Source organism: Harmonia axyridis, chromosome 4 (genome assembly GCF_914767665.1).
Source record: "Harmonia axyridis chromosome 4, icHarAxyr1.1, whole genome shotgun sequence".
In the NCBI taxonomy this organism is placed as follows: Eukaryota; Metazoa; Arthropoda; class Insecta; order Coleoptera; family Coccinellidae; genus Harmonia; species Harmonia axyridis.
The window spans coordinates 24,709,422-24,731,201 of record NC_059504.1 but is presented as its reverse complement, the minus strand read 5'-3'; the positions used below and the strand labels follow the sequence as shown (position 1 = coordinate 24,731,201).

The 21,780-nt window shown below is 32.9% G+C and overlaps 1 protein-coding gene across 4 annotated transcripts; it reads left to right on the top strand.

Moving 5' to 3' along the window:
• Positions 1-1,865: 1,865 nt before the first annotated feature.
• Positions 1,866-21,780, top strand: LOC123678153 (sodium-coupled monocarboxylate transporter 1-like). Of its 4 annotated transcripts, none has more exons than XM_045615001.1 (16): positions 1,866-2,563; positions 2,624-2,786; positions 4,747-5,024; positions 6,159-6,318; positions 6,377-6,442; positions 11,385-11,436; positions 11,502-11,569; positions 11,694-11,848; positions 12,114-12,254; positions 12,311-12,419; positions 12,748-12,857; positions 13,734-13,917; positions 13,983-14,069; positions 16,232-16,443; positions 19,854-20,076; positions 21,596-21,780. In XM_045615001.1, exons 3-16 carry the CDS (start codon positions 4,762-4,764, stop codon positions 21,653-21,655), a joined length of 1,890 nt encoding a protein of 629 aa, XP_045470957.1. In that variant the 5' UTR covers positions 1,866-2,563; positions 2,624-2,786; positions 4,747-4,761; the 3' UTR covers positions 21,656-21,780. The 4 variants fall into 4 exon arrangements, with proteins under 4 accessions (XP_045470957.1, XP_045470958.1, XP_045470959.1 ...); XM_045615002.1 differs by having other exon boundaries at positions 1,866-2,569; XM_045615003.1 differs by lacking the exons at positions 16,232-16,443; positions 19,854-20,076.

The following is a 21,780-nucleotide window of genomic DNA, read 5'->3' as shown; positions in this document are numbered from 1 at the left end:
TATAATGCGGCACCTTTGATGGTTTTTGATGTTAATTAAATTTGTTCGTATTCCTTCCTGTTGTTGCTGACTGAATTGAATCTCATTTGGTACTTTGATTTTCTAAAAATGTAATTTTTGTTGATCAAGCTTGAAATGCCGCCCTTGAATTTTTCTGCCCTAGGCGACCGCCAACCCTGCCTACCCCCTAGCGACGGCCCTGTGCATCGATCACTACCAAATTAAGACTATGCGCCAAATTTGGTATTTAAAAGGCGCGGTTATTGATATTGAAATTTTTTATTGTTGTTGTTTTATTGAAAGTTGAGATTCAATTGTGAAAATAAATCCAAAACAAAATTGAATAGACCTTCACCTGTAGATCTGGTGATCGGACAGAATTAACCCATGAAAGTTTCACATATCTCAACATCTTCAGTCCTGATTTCATAGAATGACATATGACGTTTGGTATTGCATATAATCTAATGGAGCGCACAGACGAGCAACTTATTTGCCTATGGGCTGGTTGGTGGTTGGTATCCCAAGTTGGCAACTATAGTCCGTTCAGGAATTATTGACATCGAAGTAGGCCTTTAACGTCTTGTCGCGACTTTATTTCTAGTTACAAAAATATCACTAAAAATTGCTTTGACCCATCATAGAACTAATCAGTTTATATTATTTTAATTTTTTTTGTATTCCAAAGATCCCAAATTTCCTAAATTACGAAGGGGCGCATACAGTCATGATTTCATAAAATGGAATTCAGCTTCTATATTGTAAAAATATAGTGGAAGGCTATTACATTTCAAGGAAATCCAATGGAGGGATATCAATTCTTCAAAGAATCGCCAATGGAAGATCCCATTGAATATCATCAAAATCGAGATTAAAATTTGCATATTCCTTTTCACTGAAGGCTCTTCAATAATTGTTGCATTCTTGATGGGCACTGAATATCAACCTGCTTGTGAAATTCTAATCATATAACTCTTATGGATCATTTAAACTGTGTTGTCTAAACTGGTTGATAAATCTTAATAGTGTAGCTTAGTGAATGGAGAGCCATATCATAATAAGACAGAAATAAAATTCAAATAATCCATTTAGTGTATGAAGAATTTTAACATCACAGTTGTACTGTAACTTTCAAAATTGAAACCAATTTATCAGCCGATGTGTAAATTACTTTTTAAAGTCACTATTTATTGAAACTGTTCATGACATGAATGATCGATTAAACTTGTATGAAAAATATAGATGCTATTTGTACACTCGAGTTTTCTATTGAAATGCTTTTATATTATTTACTATTAAACTACTTAACGTATTTTGCCCATAACAGCTTTGATTCACTCACTAAAAGCATTTTTGCATAAAATTATTTTTAATTTGTGAATTTTGAAATTTTATTGCATTCTGTTATTATCTGTGAGTGGTTAGGAGGTGAAGGAATTCTTAAATTCACTATTCTGAATATCTCTTTCGATTAAATACTCAGTAAAAATTCTATAAAGCAATTAGAATTTATTAGATTTTAAGATTACTCATTGAAGAACAAAAAACAGATAAAACAATACTTAATTTCAAAATAGAATATAAATTAACTATAGATGCAATGCCAAGACTTTGTTTTTACAGCTCTTTTTTATATAGTTTGATATAATATAACTTCGGTCATGAATTTTTGGAATTCATAATTTGAGCTGTGAACACATTATTCTATATTTCAAATTATTCATAAAAATCTTGGAAACACACACATTTTTATAACAATTGGTTTTTCGGCCATTTCAGGGACTGACGAAAAATTCAATTCAATTCGCAAACTTAGAAGTGAATTTTTTGGCAGAAATAAGCATATAGTTTGATAAAAGTGGTTGGTACATTCCCAATATGATCAATATTTTTTACACATCTTCACTGAAACAATTGATGAAATCACTCAGATTGAATTAATAGTTTCTAGAGATAGATGCAATTTGAAAGTTTAAAAATGAAGAAATCTTATGCCAAGAATTTTATCGCCCCAAAACTCCACGACAAATATGGATATAAATGGTTTAATAGTATGATAATACCTACTCAATTCAATCAATATCTGCAGTCGATAACTACCTACAACTTTTCAGTTAGAAAGTTACGATTCGATTTGAAATTTTAAGCATTTACCCTAGTTAGGAGTTGGAAGATATGCATATAGGCCGAATTAGAAGTAGACTCTCATTCCTTAATAGCTTAATCACAGGAAGAAGCGAATAGGTCGACAGGTCTACCAAAATTGAGTGTCAAAAATCGAATATAGGACTCGACTTCCGCCCAGCATTTGTTAAGAATTGAATGTTGTTTGCAAACAAAATTAGTCTGATGCTTTATGTCCGATTCGTTGCATAGAAAACAATTAATTCTTGAGACCAGCTTTATCGTTCGTGGAAGATATGATTAGATATAATTCCTCTTTATTCAATGAAGCCATCACATTCGAAGATTGCAAATAAGCAGTCTAGAGTGTTCACCTATTATTATTTGTGCTCATGGGCCAATTGAGGGGTCCATTATCTCATTGACCCAGTAAATACCCGTAAGTGTAAGTGCCCCTGAGTAAATCTACAATAGTTTTGATTTCCCATTAATGTTTTAGTGCTTGTGCAAACCTTTCATAATTCAGTGGTTCAAGTTTGGACGGACATGCATTTAGTGAAGATCCAAGTCAGAAAAATTTTGAAGGCGTTCTTGCAAGCTTGTATTTCTACAGATAGATCCACCGAATACCATTTGCAGTTAAAATATAACTACTGAGGCGAGTGAGTAGATTTTTATTTAATTTTTTTTCTTGTTCATGACAATTCCATGATACCTACTTGCTACTTACTGTACCCAAGTTTTTACTTATAAGTTTCTGGAAATGTAATTCATTCATAAATTAATAAAACTTCAAATACTCAAATTTCCAAACAGGGATTTTTCCTTCATGATGGACACTGTAAATTCAATAACTTTCATGAAGATTCAATTATTATTCAATTCAACTATCCTGTTCTTATGATTGCCCCATAACGAATGGATTTGAGAAGAAAATTATTCATTCAATATCATTAGAACATAATACATTCTAATTGTTCCTTTGAATTTCATACTGTTTTATTGATCTTCTTTTTCATAGTGTTAGTTTTCAAACTGATTTTTCTAAATTTTCTGAATCATGGCCAATGCGATAGAAAGCTCACTTTCGATAGAAACCTAATGTCATGCATTTTTCTGCGATTTTCCAAATTAAGCATATTGAACTTAGATTGCACTTCATCATGATATTTCATGAGGAAATTTGTGATACACGCTTTCAAAAAGGTGGCATTGCAATCGGATTGTATATTTGCCATTTATGGATCTGTAGTGTTTTTCAATATTTCATATTTATGTTCCTCAGACGAAACTGAATTATGTGTTCTATTGTCTGGCACTATTTCTTTTTCCTTCTTATCCAATGCACTTAAGAGTTATAAAGAGTGGTTGTTGGTATTTGATCAATCAATTTTGAACATCTTCGTTCTAATGAGAACAACTTCATTTTGCTGACGTTTGATCAGCAAATTTCTGCTTGGAGTTCTCAAAAATTGTATGTGTCATGTTTTCGTTATAGCTCTCGTTGTATCTTATCAGTCATTTGAAGTATCTTACTCAGTTTTTGTTTGACTGTGTCTGAAATTTATTGAACATTTTCGTCCTGGGTATCATAGCTGATCCCAAACTTTAGCGTAGGATGGAAAACTCCCCTTTGAATCGGATTTTTCACTTTCCGATAAAAAGGACATTCATTCATACCATACCTAGATATTTAAACTCAGATAAGTAGAACTCATCCGTGTCCGGTCCTCGTCGCCTCCTTGGTTCTCATCAACCCTCTGGTTCGTATTCTAACAAACTTAGGGCCTCTCTGTCTCGCTTAAGAATTTGCTCTCCGTCCTACACCTATAAAAGAACATATTTTCATATTATATATATTACTACTATACCTACTTTGATCTAGCTTATTTGGAATTGCTACTTTAATAAATATTGCTGTCATCTTATGCTTATCGACTAATAAAGTTTGATAGACCTCTGAGGTACTAGATTGGTCTATGGAATATTTTCGTAGGCTTTCTATTTTGTCATGATCAAGTTCTTGGATGTCCAGCAGACCTTTTACTCCTTTGTATTTTGGCATAGTTGTCCTCTTAACCCTACTCTTTGGGTGGTGTTCGTTTTCGATTGTAATGAAAATGCTAATTGTGGCTTTTAAGGTTTTTGATTTCTATACATAGATTCAAAAGTTTTACATCGACTTATTCTTATATCATATGAGAAGAAAATTTCCAATATCAACAATTTGTTGTGGGTTTGTTTATGAATGTTTCTCTTTCTAAATCATCACATATTTTTTTGCATCTCGTATGAACAATGCATATTATGTCTCATGATAAAAAGATGTTGAATATTTCCTGCTATGTCAACTTCCGATTTCAGAGGTTCCTGTATGTAAAATTTTGTATTGATAGCGTCATCAGCATAATATGAATTTCAAGCATAAGAACCTAACATTTAAGTGACAACTGTAGTCGACGCACCTTTGCTCATCCTCACTTTTATGACTGTAGTTCCAGAACTTGGTAAATAATATAATATTTTAAAAGTGTTTTGTTCCTTATTTTATATTTTCATTATATGTTTTATTCATTTAATTCGCCCGTTTCACGAATATACAAATCTGTCTAATTTTTGCAGCACAACAAATTCAAAATGGCAGAAATAGTTCTGGAGGGTATTCAATCGTCGGTGGATGTTGGGGAGAAGACTGTACTTGGACTAGGGGTGGCTGATATAGGAGCTGCCATGCAGCGTTTCGATTGGCAAGACTATGGATCATTTGTAGTCATGTTATTCCTATGTGTTTTAGTAGGGTTTTATTTTGGATTTATAAAAACTTCGGAGAATGCTCAAGAGTACCTCATGGGAGGAAGAAATATGCAGATATTTCCTGTTGCTATGTCTCTACTCGCTAGGTAAGTTTAATTTCATGATTATCATCAATGTAGAACTATATGGTTAGTGACCTTAGAAGTCGATGCCGGAAATTCATTGAAAAAAATTAAAACTATAAGTCAAATAAGTCGATCATAATTATGGAAGCTGTAGTAATATCGAGGATTGGGTGATTCATTTATTTTGGTAACCCTTATTTTCTCGAAAACGCGCTGTTTCCTAGAACCAAAACTTTTTCATTATGCCATTTGAAAGATGGTTCCATTCATATTTTTTTTAATACTATTTTTGTTCCATTTGGAACTGTAAGAGAAAGAGCTTCAGCAACCTTGTTCTCTTTATGTTGAAATCAAATCCATCTATGTTAATTTCAATTTTTACTGTATCAATTTGGAATTTAGTTCTCTATAAAAATTTATAGAGCCATAATAGGCGATTTTGAAAGTGGAGGATTTACAAATTTGCCGTCTATAGGCAATTCAGCAATTGCTCTCTATCAATTATATTTTCTATCGATAAAATTCTAGCTTCATGATTTGTGCTCCATCATTCTCGTTGTATCAACTTTTCCCGGATGATCAGTATCATTGAAAAGTAAGGTACTGTGTCAGATCCTTGATTACATATTACATTGTATTTTCACGGTAGATAATTATTATCAAAAAACAATATTTTAAGCAAAGAATATCCCAATCATGTACCACTTTTAAAGTAAGTCAAGGTATATATTTCAAAACTATCGAATACTTAGGTACATAATACAAATAAAGCCTACAAAGAATATATACATTTGGAGAACATTGATAAATATTTTTATTACACTCAAAGTTTAAAAACAATACAAAAATTTCCTTTCTTAATTATTGTTAGTATAACAGTTTTGAATGGAATCATTATAGTTATTTTCATAACAAGTGCGGAAAGTGGTACTTTTCCGCACGAAACAGCCGCTTCGCCTCGTTCGGTCAAGCAGTTCAGTGCGGAAATAGTACATCGTGCAACAAGGGGGCAAAGTCCAACTTTTCTCACGAGTGTGAAAGTTTGTGGCACGAGACTGAATTGCGATTAAATGATAAATTTCCAGTACTCTCTTGTATGAATTCTATATATTCATACTCTAATGGTTCTGAATATAGTTGATCCCTTTTTTTCAGTTATATTAGTGGAATCTCAATGCTAGGAATCCCAACAGAAGTATATGTTTACGGGATTCAGTATCTATATATAATTGGAGGATTGTTCATAATGGCCTTCGTATTCCAGTACATTTATCTGCCAGTTTTTCATAATTTGAATTTAACATCCACATATGAAGTGAGTTACATTTTGAATATAGGTAATTGTATTCTATAATTTCCATTTTCACTTTCAGTATCACGAAAGAAGATTCGATAGAAAAGTGAGATTATTTGGTTCGATACTTTTCTCTTTTGGAATGGTATGTATTTTTTGTACTCATGGAATCTTAAACTGTAGTTATTTATTGATGACATTAGAAACATTAGGTACTGAATTTATTCATGAAATCTAAAAAGGTCATTTTGATCAATACTCATCAAGACTTGATAACTGACCAACCATATTGAATATTTTATTCGGGAATATGCACACAGGGCCGCCGCCAGACATTTCAGCGCCCCGGCATAATAAAATTCGCCGCCCTGCTTTGTCTGATTTATATGAATTTTCTTTGAAAGAGCCTCTGTTATTCTCCTCATAAAATGTTTTCAATTTCATAGGAAATCTTATTTTTCAACTTAAAATCACCTTGTCTAATTTATCAAAGGACGTTTTGTCGAATTCATCAAAAAACGTCTTGCGTTGTATGAAAGTACGATGTTCTATTTATAAATCTATAGTAAAAAGATGGCGTAGTTCTTGAAGATGCAAAAAATCTTGTTTAATTAACTGACTTGCGCCCCTACAATTTGGCGCCCCGGCAAAATGTGCGGTTTGCCGCTCCTGGCGGTGGCCCTGTATGCACACTCTGTGATCATTTTTGAACTCCTGTTGCTACAAATCTGTAGTTTTTTTATGGTCATTAATAGTACTGCTGTCTTTATGCTATTGTCTTTTTTGGCCGAACCGAGTATCAAAAATTAATATTTCGCCCAACATCAACTGACGCTACTGAAAAAAGTTTGGCGAGTGATTTTGAAAGTTAGTGCATACAAGAAGGATTTTAAAATGATTTAAGACTTATTCACTTGATTTATTAGCTCACCGACAAATTTTGTCATATGGAAGGTCATATAATTCCAACAAAAAATACATTATGGAAACATATGTCCAATGATTCAAATTATTCTTGAATTTTTATGGTTTCTTTGAAGCAATCCACGCAAAATTGTAGACAATTTATTATTAATTATTTATTCATCCAACATCTCAACACGTTCGAGCGCTCAAAAAGTTGTCTGTCCAGAACTTGTCTCGAAAACTATAAAAGCTATTCGCATGAAATTCAGTACAAAAATCAGATTATATACCGTATTGATCCCCCTAGCTCAAAAATCCGATCCTTGAATTTTGAATAGAAAAAATGAAACTATAAAATCCTGGAAAATTCATATCCACAGAAATTTAATATACGATATTGTAATGAAATACCCTCTACTTTGGGGTATTATAAATCAAAGAGCGGCTTTCCACTGACGGTTTTAAAAATGATATCATTATAATATTCTTCAGAAATGAAGAATATTGTGGGTTTCGGCTGATCACACTAGAGACAGGACTTCTTGTACTCTTTCTTTCTGTAAGGATAAAGTGAAGGCTGATATAGAAAGAAACTTGTTGTATTAAATATGCATCATTCTCCCCGTCTTTTCTTTCGACCCATTTTTCCTGTTTTGGTCTTTCCTGAAATTCCCATGCTTCGTCAACTTATTAACTCGAATTGCCACCAAATAGTTGTATAGGTTTTTTCCTCAGTCTGAAAATCTTCCAGTCAACTGATGAGTACCGAAAATTCTGCTCAAATACTTATATTCAGGTATGACCAAACAATGAAAAGTCCTTATGAAATGAAAACAATTTCGTCAATTTCCATGCTAGTATTTATCTTCTATGTATTGACAGTCCTACCTATCACTGAGCCTTTTTTTTAGTTGACTAACTTGAAATAATTTATTTACAAGACTTTACAAATTTTTTTTCATTAAATAAATACATCCCACTCCACAGAAAAATCAACACAATATCCAACTCTACAAAAAATCAATAAAATATCCCACCGCTGTCACCAAATGTAATGAAATATCCTCTACTTTGGGGTATTGTCAATATTAGTTATATATGGGTTATACGCTTCGGCCTCCACCCTTCTCTATTGTAATAATAATAAGAACAACTTTTCACTTACTGTTTTAAAAATTATGTTATTGAAAATATTATGTTATTAAAAATTATGTTATTTTAATTTTCCTCAGACATGAGGCAAATTGTGGGTTTTATCATCTTTCTTTCTGTAGGAATAATATGAAAGCTGATTAAGGAAAAATCTTAATATATTCAATATGTATAAAGACTCAAAAAAATTAAAATTTCAGTTATCGAGGGCTGAGATAAAGCCTATTGAATATATAATTCGCACAGAATTTCATGATAGAAACAAATAATTGTTTCCAATTTTTCCAAAAAAAACAACAAAAAAATTGAACCCTTTCCAATAGACATATGTCTTAATTTGGGAGAATTCAGAACTTTGGAAGTTTTTGCTCACTTATTTTCCATTACTTTTCAAATCAGAAGAAATTCGCTAAATATTATACCAAAAAGTAAACTAAATTTTTAATCTGTTTTCAGTCGTAGCCGGATCCTTTTCTTCCGGTTTAGATATGAGGTTTTTCACTCAGATATATAAAAAACTCATTATATTTCACTTTTCCAAATATTACCTTCTACTTCAAAACTATAATTGTATTTTATTTAACCCGAAACCAAGCTAAAGTCCCTTCCGACTTCTCGATCGATACTTTTTTAAGCCCCTTTCTATCGAGTATCTTGAGTCCCCGATCAATACTTTTTCATTTCCGTTTCTTTCGACTACCTTGAGTCCTTGATCGATACTGCCTTAATTTTCAATTACTCATTAAAGGGCTAAGTTGAAGAAATTGAAAGCAATTCTATGCTGAACACAATTATTTACACAGAAGAATTATTCCTTTCGAAACTATTGGATTATCATAACTGCGTATTTAAACCTTCGAAAACCGTTTCAACCACTCAATTTATGTGACAATTATGCTCAAAACTGTTGAACGATCTAATTAGGAGTTATGAATAATTCGAACCTCGCAAAATGCGTAAAGTTTGGTTTCTCTTAATTTTGCAAGTTTTCCTAATTTACGATTTATTACAGATACATAAAATATCAAATGTGTATTATCAATATTGTTCTTATATTTGTTATTCTTCACAAATTGCGGAGGTTTATAATCGAAAATAATTAACCAAAATCAAAGGACTATGTTTGAGAAATAATATTTAGAATTTTGTCGATAAATTAACCTAATCGAGTAACAATTTGAAAGTTCCACCTGCGGTGAAAGTTTTATGTTATCAGATTTTTTTTCGAAAATTAACTTATTTTTGATCGACCAGATCTTGATGTGAGCGCGAAATCCTCTTCAATTGGTCCAATCCCATTCAAGACCCATTCAAAATTCAGAAATTGTCTAGCGATAAAGCAGGACATAAATATTAAATACACTGCTCAACAATTGATAGGGATCACTTACTTGTTCTAAATTTATTTCTGAAATATTCGCTCCAAGATTATAAATTTAGTCAGATATCAGAGTATTTTCAGTTGATAATATGGTTCACTTGGGAAAAGAATGAAAAAATGGAAAGTTGGAGAGAAAAAAAGACTTTATTAGGAACACTCAAAATTCTGTGTTTGAATAACATAAAAATTTTATGATGAAACCACAAGAAGGCTGAAGTTTCGGTTAAGCTAGTACCTAGTTGGTCCCCCACGAGCTAGTCTCAAGCATTCTACCCTACGAGGCATACTTTCGATCAAACGATTTATAAAATTTTGGGGCAAATTCGTCCAAATATCCCGTAAAGCGTTAGAAAGGTCTCTAGGTTATTGATCGGTTGTTCTAAGGTTGACAATTGTCTAGACATCTCATACCAGACATGTTCGATGCAATTCATGTCTGGAGAGCGAGCTGGCCAGTCCATCCTATCAATAGCATGAGTTTCTAGCGCTTCATTAACCAGACGACTACGGTGTGGACGGGCATTATCGTCAATTAAAATGAAATTCTCGCCCACGGCAGCCGCAAACGGAACAATTATGGGTTCAATAATCATATCGTGATATCTCTGGCTGGTCATGGTGGTGTTCTGCCGAACAACCAACTCTGTCCGTTGGTTCAAACAAATGCCTCCCCATACACATATAGAACCTCCGCCAAAAGCTGTTGTGGGTACCATAAACTGTTCTGCATACCTTCGACCTCTTTCCCTCCAAGCAAGAATACGTCCATCGGAGTTGACCAAACGAAATCTAGACTCATCCGTAAATAAACATCGGCTCCAATCTTCAAGTGTCCAATTGCGGTGCTCCTCAGCCCATTGCCGTCGATGAACCAAGTGTTCCCTATTCAAACGGGGATGTTGTACCCTTCACGTGCTCTCAAACCACGAACATGTAGTCGTCGTCTTACAGTCTGGTTCGAAATTAGAACTCCTGTTGCAACTCTCAGTGATCTATTGAGCCGGGTAAGTGGAATTTCTCCTAGCATTGAGGATCAAAAGACGATCTTGGGCAGATGTTGTACTGCGCTGCTGACCTCCCCCATGAACATAAGCTACTGAGTCGTTTTGGATGAACCTATTCCAAGCCCGACTCACGACACTTTGCGAAACATTCAACCGCCGGGACACTTCTCGCTGGGACAAACCTTCCTGTATCCACCGTATGATTTAGTCCAGTTGCACAGGAGCCAAACGTCTTCTCGGCATGACTGATAAGCTGATATTGTTCTCATTTCTTCAAATTTGTGTCACCTTATGTGTTTGAACGAGAGAAAAAAACAGATTTAATAACAAATACCACATTGCTTTTCACTCCACCTGTAACAGCCTACAGATAATAATCGATTTTGTGAACAAGAGCCGATGAAGTGAGGAAGACTTTGATATAATCAACTCAAAACATCTTACTTTTTCCTTAGAGAACATATAATGTACAGATATTCACGAGATAACTTGAAAAAAATACAAATGAAGAGAAGTTCATAAGTGATCCCTAGCAATTGTTGATCAGATATACTGACTATCACTAACACCAATAATGAAATATAATTGTAAAATAAAAAAAGACAGAAAGACAAAATTTTATCAACATGATTTTCTGACTTCAGATAACCTGGCTACCGTTAGTTATTTATGTCCCAGCCTTAGCTTTCAATCAAGGTTAGTTGCAAAAAATTTTATCATTTTTTAAATAGGGAATATTTAATTTCACTCTGATTTTTCAGTTACGGGTGTGAATGTCCATTATACAACACCAGCCGTTTGTATTATATGCATTTTTTATACATCTATGGTGAGTTTTTACAGTCAGCCGATGGGGAAAGAATCCTCAACCAGATTTTGATATATTCTTTGTAATTTATTCCTTTATGGATTATATCATATTTAGTAACTTCATTTTTCTACTTCAAATAAAGGGTGGTTTGAAAGCAGTTGTTTGGACTGACGTCATCCAAACAATTATTATGTTCGGATCACTGGTTTTGGTAGTAGTCAAGGGGACTTTAGACGCTGGTGGATTTAGTAACGTATGGCAGAGAAACTGGGATAGTGAAAGGATTGAGAGACCGAAGTGAGTATTTTTCCTTCTTTTGAATAATTTTCCATTTTATTCATATGAATTTATTCAAATCATTTTTTTAACCAAATTTCATGAAAAAAATTTATATAATATATCCTTTTCCCTATAAAATATTTTTTTGATTCAGAAAAAATCCATTCCTATAAAATGGAAATAATTTCTCTCCCGATCTCTATAATTTTGTAGAAATGACTTCAATTTTAAATATTGTCGATACTTTGAAAAATCATTCTATATTTCATGAATCCTATCACAGCTTTGATTTAGATCCATCATCAAGACACACCGTATGGTCGCTGTCTATAGGAGGATTCGTTTATTTCCTTCAGAATGGTGCTGTTACCCAGAATATGGTGCAAAGATTTTTATCTTTATCTACAATCAAGTCAGCCACAAAGTAAGTGCATTTTCGTGGCAACTCATGATTTGATACAAAATCTGTAATTCTTTCAGGTCATTATGGTTGTATATTTTCTTACTAACTATTACAATGACTATTTGCTGTTATGCAGGAATGGTGATCTACGCAATATATCACAAATGTGATCCACTAACAACAATGGTAAGAAAAATTATTGTATGATTAATATAAAAAAAAATTTATATATAAGAGATCGAGTTTTACTTATCAATAATTTTTTGAAAGTTAGGCCAATCCATAATTCTCAGTTCAAGAATAGTTCCATTTCTATGGAAGAACGCTCAGCAAAATTAATCCCTGAAAATTAAAGAAAAAAATAGTTTCTTTAGAGATTGTTCATTTAGAGACAATTTATTCAATCGAATTCTACTTTTTAAAAAGGTAGGAAGTAGACTTTTTTCTCAGAAGTTTTTTTTCAGAAATTCTGCGCAAAATTGTAATTATATTTGAGGAAACATAATTATTTCAGTTAGCCAAGGAGAAAGATCAATTACTTCCACTTCTCGTAATGGAAACAATTGGAGAATACCCTGGATTACCAGGAATATTTGTCGCTGGAATTTTCAGTGCAGCTTTAAGGTGAGTTGGGGACAAAAAATTAGAACATGTTCTTTATATTTTATATTATTTAGTTTACGAGTACAGTTTTTTCGCGAACTTGCTCTAAATATTATCGACCGGAAAATTGTCTTGAAATTTTGGTTGGAGTCACTTATAAATGAATAAATTATTTCAGGCAGCCTCTAAGTAAGATGAGACCGAATAAACTAACACTCAGCTCGAATATAACAATGTTCTACAAATTTCAGAAGAATTGATTTTCCATTGTTTCTTAGCTAACAGATTTCGTTCATGTCTACGAAACTTGATGAGATGGTATACCCGATCAGATACTACCATGATTTGTTCAAAAATGGGCAATAGCGGAGTACACTCGTACATGTGAATATCTTCATTTCACAAGCAGTATTTTAAAATGAATGAACAAAATTTTTTTTCTATTCTAAAAGTGACGTGGAGGCTGAGCCTTCTGTAGCTAGGCCTTCCTAGGATATCAATAAATGGAAATAATACCAAATGAGAAAGTGATAAATGATGATTTGTTGAAAGGGGAGTTCTGTAAGAATTGGTGATCCTATGATAATGAAAAAATTTAGAAATATAACATTGTAATAATTGAGATACGATTGAAAAATCTTTCAGGTGGTATAAAACAAAAATTATGATTTTTTTTGTGAAAAAACCAGTGAGTTTTTTCTAAACTACCATACAAAGATTTCTTCCAAAAACTGAAAGAATCAATCAAACGATTTCCGACCAGAATAAAAATGAATCTTAACTGATAACCTAGTGGAAAACGTATTGTACACTTTTAAGTAAGGGCAATAAACCACGAATTGATGAATTTTTTCCACTCAAAGGCAGCAACAAACACATATTTGTTTTTTTTTTCAGCTCATTGTCTACTGGTCTCAACTCGATGGCAGCTATAGTATTGGAAGATTTCGTCAAGCCTTTCGTTGTGAAACCCTTGACTGACAAACAAACTCATCTACTGATGGAAGTGACTGTTATTGTAGTAGGTGTAATTTGTGTAGGTCTGGTCGTTGTCGTGGAAAGATTAGGAACTGTCCTGCAGGTAATCAGCCACAGAAAATGCTTAATTCCCAAATTTGTTCTACAGAAAATTTCTAATGATTTCAGTTGACAATGAGTCTTAATGCCATTGCAAGTGGTCCTTCTCTTGGAATATTCACTATGGGAATTCTATTACCATGGGTTAATGCAAAGGTGAGCTATATATATGTTACTTGAAATAGTTGTTGGAAAGGATGATCGCAAACATCTATTAGTTGATAAACAGTGCTAGAAGAAGAAAAAAGTTGTTGGTTCGATAATATTTCCAAGTGATATTCAAGCATCTTTTGATGACAGCCTTAGTAATCGAATACTGTAGACATAGTTTATTTCCACTTGAAAATAAAATCCTGATAAATAAAAAATTTACAGAAAATTATTAATGAATATCCATAATACAGAAAATTATGAGTTCGAAATCAAAATCTCACATTATGTAAATAGTGCGGAATTTCGATTTTTATTGTTTCTCATTTTCTGCATGATGGACTCCTTTTTGAGCAAGATGGACGTTTTGACTATATTTTATCCATAATAATCTATGACCCCAACTTCAATGATTTGTCATAAATGTCAATATCTTATTGTTCTCCAAAATTTTCGTTCCGTCGGCGTCGTCTGAAATGTCTTCAGAACCCAGTGAAAAAATTCGCTATATATCTGAGACTATCAACAGGTTATTCAAATCCAGGAAATCAGCATTGGAACAACTCCAAGTAAAATTGAATGAAGTCAAAGCACAAATGAATCGGAAGCATACAGTAGAGAAAATTGAGAATTTGCCAGATGATAGATCGAATCATCAGAGGATGTCGAACTCTGTCATCTTCAAAAGGAGTTAAAAAAATTGAAAAGAATTAGGGATTAGATCAACGGAAACATGTTCTTAATATTTCACCCCGCGATAATATAAGCTCAATTAATAATGTGAGTTTTGTGATTGTTGATGTTAAACATGTTTTATTGAGAATCTAATAACATAAATGTTATCTGAAAAATTGTCAATCGAAATAATTCTTTATCCATATACGATGAGTGAGTAGATATAAAACATAAATTTTATATCAAATCAAAATTTTGACAAGTGTATTCGGTTTGACAGTAACATTAATTTTCTCAATTAAATCTAACAATTCTGAAAAATGTTTTTGGTTTACGGATAATTTTGAACCGTATAAAATCCATGTCATAGGCATTAATTCAAGCAAAATATTTGTTAGGTCTATAAAAAAACAAAAACAATGTAATAAATTTAATAAGCATTCATTCCCTCTCCTCAGTAAGAATTTCGATTGGGAACTATAACTTATATCAAAGGATTTTCTTCGTATAAAAACCATATCCAGAAGCTAGAGTCCTCTGAAGATGACGTCCAGGCAACATTAAGTGAATTAAATGATTTCGTATAATTGTTTTATGAGGTGCAGATCTCATAAAATAATTTAAATCAATTACAAGAAATTGGTTACTTTATTATAATTCTTTAGATAACGAGCATTGAGAAGTGAACGGAGAGAAAATTTCGAATCAATTTTTCTGCAATGCAGTGCAACTGGGCGATATTACATCAGAGCATCTTTTTTCGAGAAAAATATCATAGTTCATGAATTTGAAGTTTAATTTGTAAAATAATGAGAGTCAAAAGAGATATCACTAAAAGTACCCGTCGCCTTCCCAACATGATACGCTTATGTTTGACATGAAAAAAATTCACTCAAACCAGTAGGTGCGTACCTTCTTTTGATTTTAGCCAATGTGTAAAATTTCAACACTTTAGATGATGCTGTTTTGGAGATATGTAATAATAAGTAGTGACTAGACATCATTTTCAGAGGGCTCTAGCTCCTTGACGAAGCATTTTTGCATTATATGATTTGATTCGAAAGTTAAAATAATGTCTGAAACATTCACTAGAAGCTTAACGGCCCAATTATGAGACACCCAGAACTGGGGATAATACAATAAGTCTGTATTTGTGATTAATTTTTCAATTTTCTTTGGAATTACTAAGACCTGACTTTAGATACGTTTGCATTATGAGAATGTTCGTTAACTATGAAGATTTTCAGAGTTCGATTGAATATGAGGTAAAAACAATAGCGATCCTAGGTTATTACAGAATTTTTCAATATCTGCTTTCAGGGATCAATCAAATTCTTCAAAATAAATACCTAAACAAACATAAAGTTCAACCCTTAGCTGAACTGAAATAATATATCATATGAAATAGTCCCTTCACAAAAACAATGTTGTACCTATTTACTTTTGTTTATTTCATTCTCTTCATAATATTATTTTTGGTTATATGATTCAAGGGTGCTTTATGTGGTGGAATTTCTGGGCTAGTGATCATGTCTTGGCTTGGTTTCGGTGCGCAAGCAGCGATAGCCTCTGGAAGTCTTAAATTTCCGGAAAAAGGTGTGACTACAGAAGGATGTCATTATCATTTTGTGCCAAAACCAACTTCCCCGTTATTAGATTTACATTTTGATCCCACTTTGAACGGCACTGACATAACACATACCGAGTAATTTTTTTAAAGTTTTGTGACTGTGCATGTGCATCTTACGTTCTTGGAGTATGTGATATATTTTGATGCATGTTGATTTATTGAATGAGAAATATTCCTTAAGGTTGCCTATATTAAGAATGAAGGTTTGAATGAATATGACCGTTAAATAGCTTTTCACAACTTCGGATTCTAACCTTTCGACTTAGCCTTCAATATTTCCAACGATTTTATCTTATCACCTCGAAACTTTTTATTCAGTAACTTAGTAAGTATTTTCAAAACATTCAAAGATGAAAATTTGTCTGGTCTGATTTTGACAAAAAGGATGCAAGTAGTTTTTTATGATTTTTTTTCACAATTCACTGCCGAAATATAACATACAGATATGAAAGAATAATTATTTTTCGTAAGTAAGAGCACTTAAATTTTTCAGAAAAAAATCGAAAAAACACTATGCTGGATAATATTATAACAAGAAGCATGTGTGCTGGTGGCAACAAAAATCCGAGTTGAAGACAAAGATTTTTGCAACTGCACGAAGACTTTTAAATTACTTAAAATTGAAATTATTCAAAAAATAAATTACTTCACATTTAAGATTTTTTCCCAGGAAAAATTAGATGCACGAATGGTATTTATCAAGACTATTTCATGAGACCATAATTATTTCTTTTTTTAATAAAAGGTATTGTACCGGCTTTTTCACCATAATTTGACCCCCCCTTCAACTTGTTACTGAAAGAGGTACAAAAAAATGCTTTCTACAAAAGTTTCACGAAATCGACTAGTGTTTTTTGAAATGATTTCACAAAATGAAATATACACAGAGTGGGCAACATATTAATTGCAACTCCATTTTTTCAAATGGAACACCCTGTATATTTTTCTATATTTGACTAGCTCTTTTTCCCCTGATTTCGAATATATAACATATGTTTGGCCTATCTCTCTTATTCTGAGTACCACAGAGTTTCAAATTTTAAGAACCACCTGGCAAGCTAAGTAGGTAATCAGTTTTGAAAAGGAAGGCTGCGATAATTCAAAATGCCCTTTTTTGAGTTATCTCGTTGGCAACGATATGACATGTGTTTGTCATTGAATGAATGACGGTATCATCGAATATGCACTACACAGAAGCGGATAAATTTGAAATATTTTCACTTTATGTAAAGAAAAATAAAAATAAGAAAGCTACAAGGAGAGTGGCATTCAAATAATCCAATTCCAATTTATTGTGAAAAACGTAAGTCATATCGTTGACAACGAGATAACTCAAAAAAGGGCATTTTGAGTTTTCGCAACCTACCACTTGAAAACTGATTACAGAGCATGCCAGGTGGTTTCAAAATTTGAATCTCTGTGGTACTCAGAATAAGAGAGATAGACCAAACATAATATGTTATATATTCGAAATCAGGGGAAAAAGAGCTAGTCAAATATAGAAAAATATACAGGGTGATCCATTTGAAAAAATGAAATTGCAATCAATATGTTGCCCACTCTATATATATTTCGTTTTGTGGAATCATTTTAAAAACACTAGTCGATTTCGCGAAACTCTTGTTGAAAACATTTTTTTGTTAATCTTTTAGGACAAAGTTAAAGGGGGGGTCAAATTATGGTGAAAAACCCGATACTTTTTAGTGACAAGAGCTGTTCAGTTATTCAGCAGGTAAACTCGGAAAAACTGCTGACAGATGCTGTCATACAGTTTTTTCATCTAGAAATCATTTGATATTCAAAATCGCGCATATGTGATTGCTGGAAGTTAAGACGAGGGAAATAGTCAGTAAAAGCATTCTAAAGTTGTGAAAAACACCTTAGAATAATATATAATCTTTTCATTGAGGCTAGCGTTATAGGTACGAAATATCTGTAATAGTGATATGTGTGTTATAATATACAGGGTGTCCCGTAAACCGACGTCAACCCGGCGCTTGCTGATAATAATAGCTTAGGTCATGCTCGACCAGAACATCCAAATTTGATTTCAGTAAAAGTGTCTTAGTTTTCGTGATATCGACAGTTGATTGAAAATCTTCAAAATTTACACCTTAGTAATTGTTCTGAGTGCCACAGATACAAATATTGGTATTTTATTATTCTTCTTCCTATCGAAAATTACAGACGGATCTCACGGATCAGCCTACCAATATGATCAAAGATTTTTTCAAGTTGCCAATGGTAAGCTCAGAAAAACGGAATGGTGCTCACTTTTTATTTTTTTCAATTTTCGTCATCCAACTTTGATCGTTTCTGCTATAAAAAAAATTATCAGACTAACTAGGCACATTATTCATTCATTTTTTCTGGGCATATCATAGGCACCTTTAGAAAATCTTCGGTAACGTTGGGTAGGCTGATCTGCCTGTAATTTTTCATCGAAGGAAGCAAGGAAGAATACCAAAATATCAACATTCGTAGCTGTGGCACTCAGAACAATGACTAAGGTGTTCATTATGAAGATTTTCATAAAACTGTCGATTACTCGAAAATTTAGACACTTTTACTAAAATCAAATTTGGATATTCTGGTCGGACCTAAGCTATCAGCATGCGCCGGATTGACGTCGGTTTACGAGACACCCTGTATAGGGTTAGTCTTTGGCTCGTACATATTTTTCAACCGAAGATTCCTGAGGAAACACTTCTTTCCTTTACATATTTTTCCGATTCGGCTCTGTTGAAAATATACAGGCTGTTGAAAATCCATAAAAAAATTTAATTTTTAGTTATATCTCGTGATTGGAATGGACTCCAAGAAAATGATTCTCGGAATATAGTTGTTTATAGATGTGATAAATTTTTCCGAACATAAAATTTCATGAAAGTTCGGTCAAGTCCAGAATGCCCGCTATACTAAGGGAGAAAAAAAAATCGAATCGAAAAGAATAGTAAAGGAAAAATGTCTTTGTTTCGACCTCAGGAATCTACGGTTGAATTAAATGTACAAGTCAAAGACTCACCCTGTATACAGTATTTGAATTCCTTGAGAATTAACATAGAATATCTGAAAATTAAAATCAAGAGATGAACAAGTGAGCAAAAGCTTAAAATTCTATAGTCTTTTCCCGTTTTTTTGTTAGACCTCATTATTAGTCAGAATGAAAATTGTGAATAGGCTTGAACAATCGAATGATTGCAATAACGTGTTCAGTATCTAAGTATTACTTAATATCTAAATCAAAATGAGAGAAATGAGAATTTTTCAATGATGGTAGGTAATACCTGAACAATTAATTTGGATTGACATATGATTAAACCTTATTCTTCTTTGGAGGAGTTTGTAATGAAAAGTTATTATTATGATTTGATTTGTGGACATGTAAAGATGCTTATTGCTGTATTGTTTTTGTGCTTTTTGTGTTCTGTCAGATATTCTTTTGCTCTCTTAAAAATTTGATGAAAACTTCCTATTTGTTTCAGTGAAAGATTTATGTTGTATCGTCTATCGTACTTATGGTACTGTCTGATAGGAGCTTTGGTTACCATCTTTGTTGGACTGGTTGTGAGTTATTTCACTACGCCTAATAATCCTCAAGATGTAGATCCCCAACTTCTCACGCCTTTTGTTAGGAGACTGATCAAACCGAGGAAATTTCCTAACGAGCCGACTGACCGAATTATATTTGCATACAAAAATGAAGAAGTGAGTGAAAATGGATCATTGAAAATTTTCGAACTAAACATTTTACTCAATGGTGAATTAAAACACAATGAGATATACTCACCTATTTCTGTATCTCAATACATTTACAAAACTAAGACCAATTTGAATTCTATATTGAGGGTCATAATATCCTTTCATAGAATATTCGAATCGAGGAAACCTGGAATATTTCTGAAATTCTGAAATATTTCAGATTTCCTCGATTCGAATATTCTATGAAAGGAATCGAGGAAATCGAAATGTAAAATGAAGAAATCACAAAAATCTCATTTTACTGTAGATTTGAGCCATTATTCTATATACAGAGTGAGCCGATAGTTCTAGATTGGCCGATAAATCTGGTAAATTTTGAGCTAGTAGAATGATTCAAATTTTGACGGAATTAAGTTATTTTTGACTCTACAGGCTGGTCCGAAAGTGGTTAAACACGATACTATTCTGTTTTTTGAATGAAAAAGGTCAATTTTCTATCATACTCATAATCCCCCGGAAATTCGAAATACCCCACTTGTCATCATTCATCTGTGGTACTTCTTGACGTAAGCCACTTTTTTCGAAAAATTTTATGGTTATAATATTTTGACCTAAAGATAATATCTTGAAAACCCACCAAGCCATTTCCAAGCAACTCCATGCGTTAGGAAAGATAGGAAACTTGGGTTACTTCAGGAATTAAAAACAAGAAACTTTTCATTTCTCAACATCTTCAAGGGCAAAAAGGGAAGGGTTTTCTTCATCACATCGGGATGGGTGATAAAAAATGGATCTATTATAGCAACCCAAAGAAGAGAAAGTCATGGGGACTGCCCGGTCATGCTTCTTCGTCGTCGCCTCGTCCGAATATTCACTCTGCGCAGACTATGCTGTATATTTGTTGAGACCAGGTCGATGTTATTCATTATAAGAGTTGGAACCGAGTGAAACCTTTACTGGAAAAACGGTATCGACGTCAATTGATGCAATTGAGACGAGAACTGCATAAATATGGCCACAATACGATAAAATTGTACAGCATGACAACTCCTGACTTCGGTTGCTAAACTAATTATTAAAAGCTATCAGGATACGCCAAATGGGACATCCTACTCCACCCGCCGCGGCAGATATTGCACCGTCAGATTATTACTTGCTGCGATCGATGGCACATAGTCTGGCTCATCAGCAGTTCCACTCATATGAAAACATAAAAAAATGGCTTGATTCATGGACGGTAAGACGGTAGAGCTCTATCAGAAAGATTGGCAATACTTTGAATAAATAATTTGTAACCATTTTTTCACAATAAAACAGCCATAACTTAGTTGAAAACCTTATACAATTAGAATAACTTTATTTCTTCTTTTTCATTATTTTCACTTCCAATCAATTCAATAAGAACAATTTCTGCCAAGTAGAGAACAAAAAAGTACACATCTAGTTACTTACTTACAGTACTTACTGATTGTGTCTTAGGTGAAAATGTTTAGGAAGAAATTTCAGCCTTTATTAATTTTTTCAGGAAAACAATGGTGTGAATGCTATTGCGATGACAAAAATCGAAGATGATGGAACCCCCTAACATTTCGAATACAAATAAAGTTTCCTGCTCCTTCTTTAATTGTTGAATAATTAAAATAGTATTTTTATGTTTTTGTAAATAATTGTTAGTTTTTCGGAACAATCGCAATAAATAACTAAAAATAT

Excerpts from the sequence above, each read along its gene's own strand:
- LOC123678153 (XM_045615001.1), top strand. The coding sequence starts at position 4,762 with ATGGCAGAAATAGTTCTGGAGGGTATTCAATCGTCGGTGGATGTTGGG. Across the intron at positions 11,570-11,693 it reads GCATTTTTTATACATCTATG|GGTGGTTTGAAAGCAGTTGT; the intron begins GTGAGTTTTTAC and ends CTTCAAATAAAG. Across the intron at positions 14,070-16,231 it reads TACCATGGGTTAATGCAAAG|GGTGCTTTATGTGGTGGAAT; the intron begins GTGAGCTATATA and ends ATATGATTCAAG.